The sequence below is a fragment of the Melanostigma gelatinosum genome (assembly GCF_949748355.1).
Source record: "Melanostigma gelatinosum genome assembly, chromosome: 20".
NCBI classification, from domain to species: domain Eukaryota; kingdom Metazoa; phylum Chordata; class Actinopteri; order Perciformes; family Zoarcidae; genus Melanostigma; species Melanostigma gelatinosum.
Genome location: NC_136653.1, coordinates 9,782,019 through 9,795,917, shown reverse-complemented (window position 1 = coordinate 9,795,917; position 13,899 = coordinate 9,782,019). Strand labels below are relative to the sequence as shown.

The following is a 13,899-nucleotide window of genomic DNA, read 5'->3' as shown; positions in this document are numbered from 1 at the left end:
CACACTGTGTGGACTACTAGTCATATACTGCACTGGCTGAAAGTCACTGAACAGCAGGCCTGGCTTAGAAGTGAAGGTTTGTCATGGAGATGAGGTTTACGTTTTGTCCTCAGATTAAGTCTCCATATAGGAGCGTTAAAACTAAAGCTGAAACAAGTCACGGAAATTTATCAGCGTTTTCGATCGTCGAATCCAGTCCAATGTGAGGATTTGCTGCTTTTCTCTGTTTCGTGTGATAGTTAACGAATATCTTTGGGTTGTGGACTGTCAGTGGGACAAACAAAGACGTTTTAAGGTGCCACCTTGAGTTTTTTGAGCTGTTTTTATCTAATTTAGTTATTTAGTTTTACCATTTTCCAACATTCTATATTGATCCTGAAAATAAACACACACAAAAAATACTTACAGCAGAGATTTTGTTGACTTTTTAAGTTTTTAAGTTTTCAAATCAAAGGACCATCGTGTGATTGAAACAAACCCTTCAAAAATGTATTATCTAATCTATTACAAAAAGCAATTCTGCAAAAAATGAAATAAGCGCACTCTGTGTGCTATTCAAACTATCATCCATTTACCAAAAAATCTATTTTCATGGTAGTTTTTTGAAAAAGTCAAACATCAAGCATCCAGCTCTTTGGACAAGATCAAATCAAAAATAAAAGCTGACAGGAGCGGAAGGTACGGGCAGCACCGCAGCATACATCTGTCTGTCTTCATCTCACAACTCGCGGCCTTCTCCCAAACTGTCACCCCGCCTCCTGGCGCCCGTCCCCACGTTCACTCCACGCCGGGGATCCGACCTCGCACCAATATGCAATTTCACCAATCTGTGCTGACAGCGTTCATGTCGACTACTCACAACCGATCCCTCCCCTCTCCTTCTGCGAGCATCTGTGTGGTTAAAATACAGTATTCAGTCAGAGAGCTTTCACAGGTCGTGAAAGGTAACAGAGGAGACAGGCGGGGCTGTGGCCCTGCATCCCAGCTAGACAAATCAGTGTAACGGCATATTGTAAGTTACAGACTGGGCAGAGGGGGGGATATATCTACCAGGACTGAGGCTGTGTTTATGGCTATGCCTGCCTTGGGAAGCCCCACGGCACTAACGGTGACCCCCATTGTAGATTTCCTTACTAATGTGACCCCAGATTGTGTATCACAATCGGCATGAGAAAACTCCCACAGGCTATACAGTTAGTCCTGGGCACTGGGGATCGTTGTCCTCAGCCCGCCTGAGTACAGACAGGATGTGGCAGCTTGGAGGCATTTAGTTAAAGGAGACGCACTTTAATGCTGCAGGCATTTATTTATGGAAGCCCCACTAGGGTAAAAGTGTATGACGTGCTGGAGCCTATAAACAAACAGCAAAAAATGGTTTGATGGAAAAAAGAAAAGAAAAAAAACATAAATTAGCCTTACCTTGTTTCATGGCATCTAATCATTTGTGATAGTCTGTGTACTCGTTCTTATAATTAATCTGTTTTCTGGGACAGCTTTTTCTGAACAAATTGGGTATAAAAATATCATCTGTTCTTTTATATTAAGGCCACATACATGGTGAAAGGGAAAGATGTGGATTCATGGGTGGAAATAGTTCACATGAAGCACAACTGATGCCGATATGAGAATCAGCTGTATTGCAGAGCACCATGGGTCCATTGTGTAGTCCAAGCAATGTAACGCAGCATTAAGAATGTATTGGTATATATGTGAGACATAAATACTGGCCACATGATGATGACAATTGGGTAAAAGATAGAGGGACTTCTTGTAATTACAAGCGAAACAGAACAGTGTAGTGTTTTACGCTTTGCCTAAAAAAGTTCATTTTAATGCCATGATGTCGAATATATGAACATTGTATTCATCTTTGGCCTCCTCGTTGTGAAAAATGATGACCCTCAAAAGTGGCAAATATGGACATGAATACAAAAAGTACCATGAATATGTATAAATGGATATTGCTGTTTGCCACAAGCCTCTTTCACAGAATACATTTTGACATGTCAGAGTAGGAAAAGCACAGGTGTACGCCACAGACGGCTTCAGTTTAGACTCCCCAGCCTCTGCCTGCCATACCTTGCTTTTTGTATTTCATTGCAGTCTGAATAACGTCAATAAAAATCCAGAGAAAAAATATGAATTTCATTTGTATTGCTGCAGTGGCTGACATCACCTCGAGCCTTGTCATCCAGGTGAGCTGTTACAAAGTGGGACTGCTGGGGATGCAAAGAAAGCTTGTGGTGTGACACCTCAGCCCAGCTGTCACTCTCTATGTTATCTATGTCTATGGTATCAATTACTACAGATGGCCTAAAAGGAAAATATTAATTTCCTTATTAATATTGATAAATTTCAGATTTAAATTTGTACAATTCTAGTTCACCTACTATTTTTATTTTTATTTCATTTCATTTCATTTCATTTCATTTCATTTTATTTTATTTTATTTTATTTTATTTTATTTTATTTTATTTTATTTTATTTTATTTTATTTTATTTTATTTTATTATTGATGACTGCTCATTCACTGACGCAACGTAATGAACAGACTTGCAAGCTCTGTGTAATTGGTTAACTCTACAGTCAGTCAAACTATAGTGGGCGGGAGTTGAGAATTTTACCCAATCAGGTCACACGCACACTGCACTGCCCCTCCGACAGTCAGAAACATGGCTATACGGGAGCTATCGTCGCTGGAGAAATATTTAGGATTAAAAAAGCCGAACAAATACAGTACACAGGGGGACAAAAAGGTGACATGACCGTACTTCTTTGTGGAATCAACTTCAGGCGTTAAAACGCTGTTTTATTTCATAGAACGCTTGTACACTATTGTAAATAGGACACAGCAGCTAGCTAGATAATGCTAACAAGCGAGTCATGTGTGTTGATAATACTGGCATGTTCGTGGCATATAAACCTTGTGTTATCAGTCTGTGATCTTTTTCATCGATTAGGCTGATGCATCAAATCCAGGCAGCAACATTAGATGCCAGTTGTCTTTATTTCCACAACTCAGCAACAATGGAAATAGCCCCATGATGTGCGCATGCCCGTCAATTGAAGTAAAGTGAGGGAGGAGTGGGACGTCATGCCTGCTATAAATTCGCTTTACGGAGTAGCACTGTAAAATTAATGTAACCTTATTGATGAGTTAAAGACGGGGAGAAAGTCACAACTCAGCCTAATATTTATGGGAAATGTTGCAAGCAATTCTTTTTTAATAACTCCACTGATAACTCATCTGGATATTAACCTAAATGCTCAACCTCATTTACTTTGTCTTTTATCAAGTAAAACTGTTTTATTCACGAATATGTAAAGCTAGCAAGGGTGCATTTTTTTGGAACTGAAGAAACATGTTCTTTCAGGAGACGTAAGCAAATACAGACACGGCTGATTTTGAATCAAATTAAATAGAATTCCTCTTTTCTTGCCACCGTTATCCCCATCTCCCTGTTTCTCTCCCCGTCTCCACGCAGGTACCCGTGCTACAGAACGTCAATGGTCCTCCGCTGGTGGGCTTGGTGACTGTCGCCTGTCACCTGGTGAGAGAGGCCAAGCGCCCGGAGCTGCTGGGAGACTGTGCAGAGAGCAGGGCAGTGGTGCAGCAGTGGCTGGAGTACAGAGTCACCAAGCTGGATGGCTGCACGAGGGAAGACGTCAAGACCATCCTGAAGGTAGAGAAGGGGATCTTCAAGGAACTCTTTGAAATAGTTTCTTCCAAATTGCTGTTGTATTGCATCTTGTATTTTTATTTTTTTTATGATTGTCAGAAGAAGAAAATTATTGAAATAATTCCCTTTTCCTTTGAGAGGTGCCACAGCATCCCACACATTCCCTATCTCTCTCTCTCTGTCCACCAGCTAGACCACTGTGTGTGTGTGTGTGTGTTGTTAAAGTGTAAGCGACAGGAACACAGACTGATGTATGGCCCTTCAGGTGACGTGGCCCCCACACAGCAGTGAAAAAGAAAAGCCTTAATGTGCCTGATGCCAGACAGCATGAAATGGATCGGCAGCCACTGGTCTGCAGGACGCTGGGCGCCTCTTGGCACTGTCATGTCAGCATGAAAGTGTGTGTTTGTTTGACTGTGTGTGTGTGTGTTCGCACTTCTCAGCGTGACACACTGTTGTGGCATGGCTGAGGAGTCATACTGTGCGGCAGCGTGTTATCCGGACAGGCCTCTTAAATATTTTAATGGTGCCACTTACAGATGGAAGTCGCCCTGAGCAGCTCAGTTCTGGTGCCTGCCCGGTGGCCCCCCGTCCTAGTCATCTCCCATTAAATTATCCGGAGATAAAAAAACTGTCAACTGCAAGACTTCTTAAATTTTCTCACCCCAGGATGCAAATACGAAACTCATAGTTCTTTCAAGCTGAGACGTGTTTCTGAAGCGAACGTCTTGTCACTCGTGTAATGTGATGATACACACTGAAGGCCAATTTGGCCCTGAACCCAAGGATAGCTGAATATTTGGGGAATGTCTGTCACCCCACCTTAAACCAGTTAGGCTAGTGCTGAGTGACTTGCTGCCGCCACAGGAGTATGTTCATAAAACTGTAATGCTCTTAAGATACAGACAATTACACCCGGGTCAGTTCCCCACTCATCCTGACCGCCATGTACTGCATTATAGGCTTGATTTCTGACTTCTGACTGCTATTTGTTTTTTTGCACCACTGATGTGAAAGATACAGAAAACATCATGAATTTAATTTAAGATTTCCCTCAAGCATTTAATGGTATTCAGGATTTAATTCTGAAAGTTCTGATCTGTCAACAGTCAGACCCTTGTGTTGGGACTGTGAATTCACTGTGTGGGAAAGCGGCAACAATAGAAAATGGTGTCCGGACGATCGCGACAGCAGTAGCTATAGAAGACTACTCCCGAAGACATGCAAGGAATTGCGATAGTAATGTAAATATATCTTGTGCGGTACCAGGGTTCCGAGCACCATGTGTGCTGGGGGTGTGTGTGTGTGTGTGGGGGGGGGGGGGGGGGGGCAGGAGAGCTGCCTCTCCTCTGATGCTCCACTGGGCTTCAGCTCCATGGCTGTAGGCTAAGAAGAGCAAGGATCCGATTGTGGAAGAGGAGGAAGTCTGCCGTCTTCATGCCTTGTTTGGCATCGCCCACTCTTGCAGCACAATAACTCCATTTGCCCCCAAGATGCTCCGTGTGCGTGGCGTGTTCCCTTCGCACAATGTACAAGTGCTAAAGATGGTCCCTTCCCCTGGGACCAGCACTTCCATGCACGTCGGGGCTGAGAAACACACATCGCGACGCCCAAGTTTAGGACAGCTTCATTAGATCTGCGAGCGAGAGTTGAAGTCATTTGGTAGCGAAGTAAACAAATAGCCTGTTTTGCACAGCATCTGTGCTAAGTCGCCAGTCATGGGGAGAGATGCTAAACCCCCTCAGGTTACATATTACTCTTACCCACATAGCACGGCAAGCAGACACACACACACACACACATGCACACACACTTGCAGGCCCAGACTCGTGTGCATCACGCACCCACAGATATGTAGGTTAACGAACCTGCTGTCATACATGCCCCCTTTAGGTCTAGCGTCCATCAAGAGAGTAACATTTAGCAAAGAACAAAGAAATTACATTTAACTCTTATTTTACATCGCTGCATACTACTTAGTTGAGTTTTTCAGCAAAACACAAAAGAGTCAGTTCGTACAATAAATCCACAACAGTGTTTAGTGAAATACAGAATGTATGATGTATTCATCATGTGAAGAGATGCATTCCACGCTGCATAAGTTGACCTGATTTGCTTTTATTTCCTCGCAGGACCTCAACCTCTACCTGCAGGACAAAGTCTACATGGCTGGCAACCGGTTCACCTTAGCGGACACCTTCATGTTCTGTGGGATCCATCCGCTCATAGTGAGTTACCCTTTAGGGATCACACCGTTCACATTCCTATGTGCTCCTTATCACTTCAACCATAATGTGTCACTAAAACATCTGCTGATGCAAGTTTGTGAAAATAGATTTGGATTTGGATGAGGTTAACTTAGGGGTCAGGGTTGATGTTGCATAAATCGTGACTTGGAAAAAAAAGGTTAATTGTAATTTAATAACCAATTAGTTAAAAGAAAAGTAATGAAGCGTTCCACTCGACGTCTACTTTTGGAGTGTTCAGATTCATTGTTGCTCATTGAAGTGCACTACTAGGACACAGTTGAAGCTTTTTGTAACTCATAGTGTCTGACACACAACGAAATAAAGGCCGTAAACAATTGAGAAAAAACTTGGAATGGAATTTTTCCAAAGTTGTGTGTGATTGCACATTCAGGGCTACATGTGATTGGGTTGTTGTGTCTCTGTACCATTCTCACCACTATTTTCCAAGGACTCCATCCGTCCGTCCCTTTCCCTCACCATCAGCGCTCACTTCAATCAAACCGCAACTTTAATAAGCAATCTGTCACAGTGCGTAGCACACAATTAGACCGGTCATATGGCCAAAGGGCATCAAGAACAAGTTGGCAATGAACACAGTGGGCTATAAACACATTCTCACTTCTCTTCGGACAGCTAAAGCGATGTGGCACAAAGTGATGTCTTTAGCCTCAGACCAGGGACAAGTAAGTTTGTTATGCCTTCCAGGATTGAAAGAACGCGAGTTCCGAAACGGGGAAGACGGAATGAGACGGCGGGGAGAGGGAGAGATCACATGTTGAGGGATGTCAGTAGTTGTGGCGGAGATGGAAGGTTGCCCCCCCCCCGTCACTTTAGTTCCCAATCAGTGTGGTTTTTAACCTCGGGGACAAGGGTCAGCTAGCCCAGCCCTGAACCACAGCTCGTCCTGATGTTCAATTCATGGAGACCAACATGACACCAACATTAAACCTGACTGATGCTAGAATGCTTGTAGGCATGAGTGTCGTCTGTGTGGCAAATGGCCACATTCCAGTTCATGAGATAATGAAAAGGCACACGTCTAATACCATTATTCTTCTAAAGGACATCCTGATCTGCTCTGTTATTCGGATTGTTTTGTTGTTGTAGTTTGTCACCTGCATTAACAGGGAAATATGTCTGACACAAACTTGCTCGTGACCGTTTAAAATGAACGTTAACTCGTGACCAACAGGTGATGGTTTCCGTGTGTTCATCAGTCGGGATCAGTTTGACTGGAGAAGGAGGTTTTTTTTAAAGCCCTGAAGAAGTTAAAGTATCCAGGAACTACGATACAACTTCAGAACAAAACAAAAGTAATTTTGTTTAACAGCAAAATAACATTTTCTTTATTATTACATTAAATAAACAGAATGTCGCTGGTCAAAATCACATTTACTGTTTGCAACTAATGCGGCATTGCTAACTGACTAGGACGTTGTTCAACTCCATCAAATATTAAAGCATGACGCTCCGTCTTTCAACCTGTTTCTCTCTAATCGGATGAACCGCTCTCTCTCTCTCTCTCTCGCGCTCTCTCTCGCTCTCTCTCTCTCTCGCGCTCTCTCTCTCTCTCTCTCTCTCTCTCTCTCTCTCGCGCTCTCTCTCTCTCTCTCTCTCTATCTCTCTCGCTCTCTCTCTCTCGCTCTCTCTCGCTCTCTCTCTCTCTTGCTCTCTCTCTCTCTCTCTCTCTCGCTCTCTCTCTCTCGCGCGCTCTCTCTCTCTCGCTCTCTCTCTCTCTCTCTCTATCTCTCTCGCTCTCTCTCTCTCGCTCTCTCTCGCTCTCTCTCTCTCTTGCTCTCTCTCTCTCTCTCTCTCTCTCTCTCGCTCTCTCGCTCTCTCTCGCTCTCTCTCGCTCTCTCTCGCTCTCTCGCTCTCTCTTGCTCTCTCTTGCTCTCTCTCTCTCTCTCGCTCTCTCTCTCTCTCTCTCTCGCTCTCTCTCTCTCGCTCTCTCTCTCTCTCTCTTGCTCTCTCTCGCTCTCTCTCTCTCGCTCTCTCTCTCTCTCTCTCTCAGGTGGACTTGGCCGTCCAGGAGAAGGAGCAGTATGTGAACGTGACACGATGGTTCGACCACATTCAGCACTACCCAGGCATCCGGCACCCCCTTCCACCCGTAGTTGTGCTCAGGAACAAAATTTACTCCAGCAAACACCACTGAGACCTGAGACCCCCCCCCCCCCCCCCCCCCCCCCCAACCTAGCCTGACTCATCACACTCATCTGTCTTGCGGAGCGGACCTGGGCTAAAAGTCTGTCTCATCATCACGTTTCACATAGTCATGATTACCCAAGATTTTTATTCCTGTTATTCACATCGTGATTCCTGCCTTTTATGTTTTGTGTCTTAACTCTGCCTGTTCGCTATTTGGATCTTCTACAATATATGTTTGATCAGGAAAATCAGTAAAGAGCAAAAACAAAAGCAGTTTTATTCGTTCTAATAAAATCAAGTTCAGTTCATATCTAAAAACAAAAATCTCAGTGTTTTTAATATTTCAGTGCCATTGGCTGTTGACTTTAACTCATTCAACACTTTTCATAAGACGTTTGGTGTCTTAACCCTTATTCAGTATCTAGGGAGCAAATATGTCAGACAATTCATTTGCACTTTTATTCATTTTGTTGGTAATTTTGACTTTGTCGGTGACTTGGAAGTCCATGTTTGTTTGGTTGCTCTCAAAGGGAATGCTGTACGAGTTTCTATTTATTTATATATGTTTGGATGTGGATTTATTTTGTCTGATCTAAACTATGAACATGCGATTACAAGTATGAAAAGAAGCCTTCAGAGATGTTACTTAACTGGCGGTACATTATGTCTTTTAGCGCATGCAGCTTCCTTTAGGCCTCATGAATGCATTTTCAGCAACAGTTTTTCCAAATGCATGTGGTCGCTGGTTCACCATCGTGACCCTATGATGACCACCGTCATGCTGCCATCTCTCTGCCCTGCTGATTATCGTGGTCTCTCTCAGCTCTCATCCCTAACGTGACTGTAACATTTTGTTTGTTTTCTTTGGATTTTATGTTTTTCACATGCAACTCTCCATTGGACTGGACAGTTGAGTGTGTGTTTGTGTGTGTGTGTGTGTTCCTGATTGCATCCACTTCTTCACCACCAGTCAGTCGTGTGGGCAGCAGTGAGCAGTTTTGAGCGTCAGCCCCAGAGTCGGAGATCAGAGTGAGGCTCCAATCAGTCCCACTACCACCACTGTTGATGCTGCAGGCCAGAGAGAGGGCAGCGGGCTCACCAGCTGCCACACAGATCCAGCCAGCCAAGGCCAGAACCCAGGCCCCTGGGCGACAGTCAGCCACTGTGTGTCATTTCAACCCTCGCGCTCCCACGGGGCTGCTTGAGAGAGAAGGACGAAGGGAGGCAGCGAGCGAGGGAGGGTGGGAGGCCACATAGAGGAAAAAGAGCACCCAGAGGCCGAGGGATCTTTTTGTGACGTGAACAATGATCCGTGCCTCCGAAAGCCTTACTGCTGCTGGCTGGATGTTTGCTGTTAGCGCCATTAACAGGCCTCATCGTGGCGGCAGATCCTGTAAATTAACATTATGAAGCTAATGATAAGTAGACAAAGAACGGTAGGAAATGAAATCATGTTTTAGAAGAAAACACTTGTACACTCAAATCTTTGAGTGCAAAAAACTCTCGTCTAAAGCTAATAATACTGGTTTATTTTGTGTTTGCATCAAAGTGTCTGTTGAACTTTACTGTCTCATGCTTTCAGCTAGGTTTTTACTTTCCTCCATCCTAACAGAGCTACATATCTTTGTGTCTGTTGTGGCTTCTGTGTGTTTTTTTTATTATCTAATGTCACCATGATGTTCATCCTCTGCCAATAAAATCAAAAAGATACACAGCTTGTGACCCCTGACCTCTCTGCTTATTTGTCGGTGTGTATTTTTCAAAATTCTCAAAGAGTGTTGTCCGTAAACCAGCCAGAAGACAAGAGTTCAGTGCAGTTCTGTTCAGACTGTTTGCTTGTGAAGATGGGAAGGATTAAAAACAGCTTGCAGTCATTTGAGCGAGAGCCTTGTGACTAGTTGGGGCCCTTCATGGTGCGGTCCTCCGTTAAAGAAGCCATTGTTCGCTCGGTTATGTTAACATTTGGTTTTGAATGTGCAGCATCAGACGGTTTCATAGTCTGAGGAGTATTTAATGAAGCTTGGCCCGCAGAAGTTGCAGCTGGACACATTCTTCTTTATTCACTTGTATTTGTGGTGTTGCCCTGGTTACAGACCCAGCAAGGTTAAAAATGACTATCTTTAAAGATGTATGTGACCACCGTTAATTAAGTACAAGTGAAGCCCATAAAACGGATACTTTAAATAACTTTCGCATTAATAACATTCACTCTGGCTCACGAGGGCTTTTGAATGCTGTTGAATTTGACAATATTTTTACAAAATTTGGAGTACTTTTTGAGTGTCATGAGTTGATCAGATTGTCCTGCCCGTTTATGCACAACCAAAAGTATCCTTCAAGAGGTTTACATATGGAGGATTAGAAAAAAAAACGTTGCAAAACTCAAAAGATTTAAAGTAAACTGAAAGAAATTATGGCAAATGGGCCGACACTCAAATAAACTGATAAAAAGGGTCAAAGCTAAACATTCCTTCCTTGAAGATCCTTTTTTACAAGCAATGCTTCAAAACTCATCTGCACCTATTGTGTGTTTTTACAGGATTTCATCCCAAAATACAAAGTTGAGCCATTTGAATTTGCTGAGTGTTGATGGTTTCCTGCTCGTTTATTTTTTGTATTCCAACAAGACATTTTTCTTGAAAATGATTCCAAGTATACAGAGATGATTAGTCATTTTGAAACTCATCTCAAAATGCTCGTGCGGCACGGTCTCACGCGGTCAAGTTCCTTCCTGATCAAACCTGAGAGCAGTCAAAGCCGCACGCAGTGATGAGGCCACCGCAGGTAACCAGGACACAGGCACCAATTAGAGGCGACCTTCCCACCAACTTCTGACGGCGAGAGGAGCAACGCTCCGCAGGGGTGGCCCCTGAATGGATACGCTCAAGACCCTCCCATTTTACCAACTGTGTCCCGCCCCACAGCGGCGCACCGACCTCTGACCTCCCCCCTCACCGCCTGGTGAGAAGGAGGTCAAAGGTCGATACGGTGTGATGATCATCGGTGTCTGCTGATGACTTCGTCTCTCACCGTGGAGCTGTGTGAGGGAGTGATGCTGACGCCTCACTCTCTCACACAGAGCGGATCATAGAGGCGGAAAAAGCTGCGAAAACTTCTTCAAGAATTTTACACTTTGGGAGGTTTACAGAACTGAAAAAGTTGACGTGTCAATATATGACAAAATGGGCAGGATACTACATCGGGCTCTATTTGCTGTCCATGCTACGCAACAAGATCCCAATGTAATGTTTCTTTTACTCTCTTAATTGTCGAATGTATTAATTTAAAGTGTGAGTTCAAGGTAAGAGGTGTCATGAAATAATACATCTAACAGTGAGCATGTAATAGCATGTCACCAAAGACAGAAATTGAGGATTTAAGATGTGATCGCTGGTACGATCCGCTACAGGCAGAACACACTGGACAACACAGCATTGATTTTGCAGCAATTCATTGCATTGTGGCATGCCTTCACATCGAGACCGTACAGTTTTCAGTCTTGCACACTGTGACATGAAATCAACTTAAAGAAATCAACTTAAAGAAGCACAGTGTGTGGGGGGGGGGGACCCATGGAACTGGGATGACAGTTCAGCCAAGGACCCTTGTTGCACATCACCTCCCACTGTTTTCCTCGACTTTCAAATAAAAGCTTGAAAATGCCATAAAATAATCGTGAAAGAGCCCCCGGTAACACTGCACAAAGTCAAGTGTAAATATTTTGGTGAGGTGGACTCTGAACCATTGGGATCGTGCTGCTGCAGGGTTCACCTCAAGCAGGCGTCACTGTTTTCAAACGAGTCAAGCGTTCAGCTTTCACCCATGCCACCTCCTCATCGTCTCCCAACACCTTTGTCACCTTGGGTTTACCCACCGCATTAGAAAGACAACCCCCCGATCCACCCACGCAGCAACAAACAGCCACCACCCTTCATTAATTCTTATTAACAACATCAGGGAGAGGGAGGCGCATTGGTCGTGACATCTGCTAGGAACAGGCCTCTCCTCGTCCCTCGCTGACTGATTCAGTGGAACAATCAACGCCGCGTGGTGGTGAGGGCAGCGTTAGCGCGTCGTAAGCTCTTTTGACAGGACTTATCGGCCGCGCTTTATTGCGGCCTTACACTTTGTGACAGTTGTACCATGCGCCTATAAAGATGGCATCTGATTGTCTATTGCAATTACATGAGTGTATGAGCAATGGACGCAGCTCTGACGGACACATGGAGGGAGGAGGGAGGAGGGGGGGAGGGAGGGGGGCATGTGTTTTTCTCTGCTCTTACAGTAAAGTTCTCCCTGTGGATGTGAAGGGGAGAAGTGTGTCTTTATCTCTCAGGGAGTAGGAATGTGAATGCTCACACTGTGTTCACATGTCGCGGTTACAAAAAAACATCCAAAACAATGATATTTTCTATCTCAAGTGCAGAATATCTTCCATAACTTCTGCGTAAAAGGCAAGCTTCATAAAAAAAATGTATCTTATCAGCAGGTATACATGTGAGTGATTTTCTTTCTGATGCAATCACAGTTTAAAGTATTAAACTGAGTCTTGGATGCCAGGCCTCCCTGTTATACTTCCGAAGGTGCATTAATGGAACATCTGTCATGTAAAGGGATGAAGTGACAGCCATAGTGGTGCAGATATTAAAGGAGAAAATCTGTAAATGCAGCGACAAAAAAGAAGTCTGCTGGGGGCGAAGAAACAGTCAGACAATCATACAGGTTGTAAACGACAGCCCAGGTTAGCCAAACTTATTTTGGAAGACACAACAAAGGCAGAAATTATAACCCAATTTGTGTCATTATGTTGTGAAGTTGTTTAACATGATGGAGGATCTGAAGCTAGCTGATGTGCGTCAAAATTCGAAAACGTACTTCCACGACAAATAGGAGCTACGGCGGCTACAGATACCACGTGGGGAACCCCATCATGGGCTGCTTGTGTTTTCTCCAACACGTTTTGATGGGAATGAAAATAACACGAGGCATGTTAAATAAATGTGTTATTCTCACCTTTCAGGGACACGCAGCTAGCTAAGATTGTATGAATCGAATATAGCAGGGAACAGTCCCATATACTGACACAAGGTGGCTCTTTCCACAAAGTAAATCAAATAATGTACACAGTTACTGCTGAGAAAATAAAATAGAATTCTGCTTCAACTTTTTGAATAGATTAGCTAGCGCACCTATGGTCCTATGGATGGACGTGTATATGCTGATGATGCTTTCTTTCGTCACCATCTGTGGAAAAGTACTTCATTCTTTTAACAACTGAATTGGACATCTGTGTGATTGCTTTCCTCCAAGGGTTTTATACCACTATTGTGAATCTGCAAATACCACTTTACCATATGTATGCATTTATGCCACGAGAACTTCCGAGAATGTTTTTATTTCCTCTTTCTCTCTCTATCTCTTGCGAGACACGGCCTCACCTTGCATTGCATAAGGATCCCAGGTGTGCAGCCAGACCAGAGTTTTACGAGATGCAACTACTCAGCTCATCAATCAGAGAGATGGGTGGCTGATTCGGCACGTTGGTGCTAAAGTACATATGTGTGACCCGGGGCAAGGAGATTGCACAAGATTGCACCTTAAGTCTCTCTCTCTCTCTCTCTCTCTCGCTCTCTCTCTCTCTCTCACACACACACACACGGATAACTGTTGTTGAATTAGCCGCCTCAATTGCTCCTCACCCCTTCTGCTGATCTACCTCAGCTGCAGCTCCTTCGCATTTTTCTCTCTGCGTGTGTGTGTGGTCATTCATGGGCTTATGGTTTTGGCCTGGGGGTAAGAGGTGAATTGGGGGTGAAGGAGGT

General features: G+C 44.0%; 1 protein-coding gene across 1 annotated transcript; it reads left to right on the top strand.

The window, feature by feature from the left end:
* The first annotated feature begins 2,644 nt into the window (after nucleotides 1–2,644).
* eef1e1 (eukaryotic translation elongation factor 1 epsilon 1) lies at nucleotides 2,645–9,799 on the top strand. The gene is made up of 4 exons (XM_079291873.1): nucleotides 2,645–2,756; nucleotides 3,486–3,683; nucleotides 5,813–5,908; nucleotides 7,941–9,799. The coding sequence occupies exons 1-4, from the start codon at nucleotides 2,673–2,675 to the stop codon at nucleotides 8,082–8,084; spliced, it is 522 nt and encodes a 173-aa protein (XP_079147999.1). The 5' UTR covers nucleotides 2,645–2,672; the 3' UTR covers nucleotides 8,085–9,799.
* Nucleotides 9,800–13,899: the final 4,100 nt, after the last annotated feature.

What these genes read in the sequence shown, in the direction of transcription:
- eef1e1 (XM_079291873.1), top strand. Translation starts at nt 2,673, where the DNA reads ATGGCTATACGGGAGCTATCGTCGCTGGAGAAATATTTAGGATTAAAA. An exon ending in GTACACAGGGGGACAAAAAG is followed by an intron (nt 2,757 to 3,485) that starts GTGACATGACCG and finishes GTCTCCACGCAG; the next exon opens with GTACCCGTGCTACAGAACGT. An exon ending in GTGGGATCCATCCGCTCATA is followed by an intron (nt 5,909 to 7,940) that starts GTGAGTTACCCT and finishes TCTCTCTCTCAG; the next exon opens with GTGGACTTGGCCGTCCAGGA.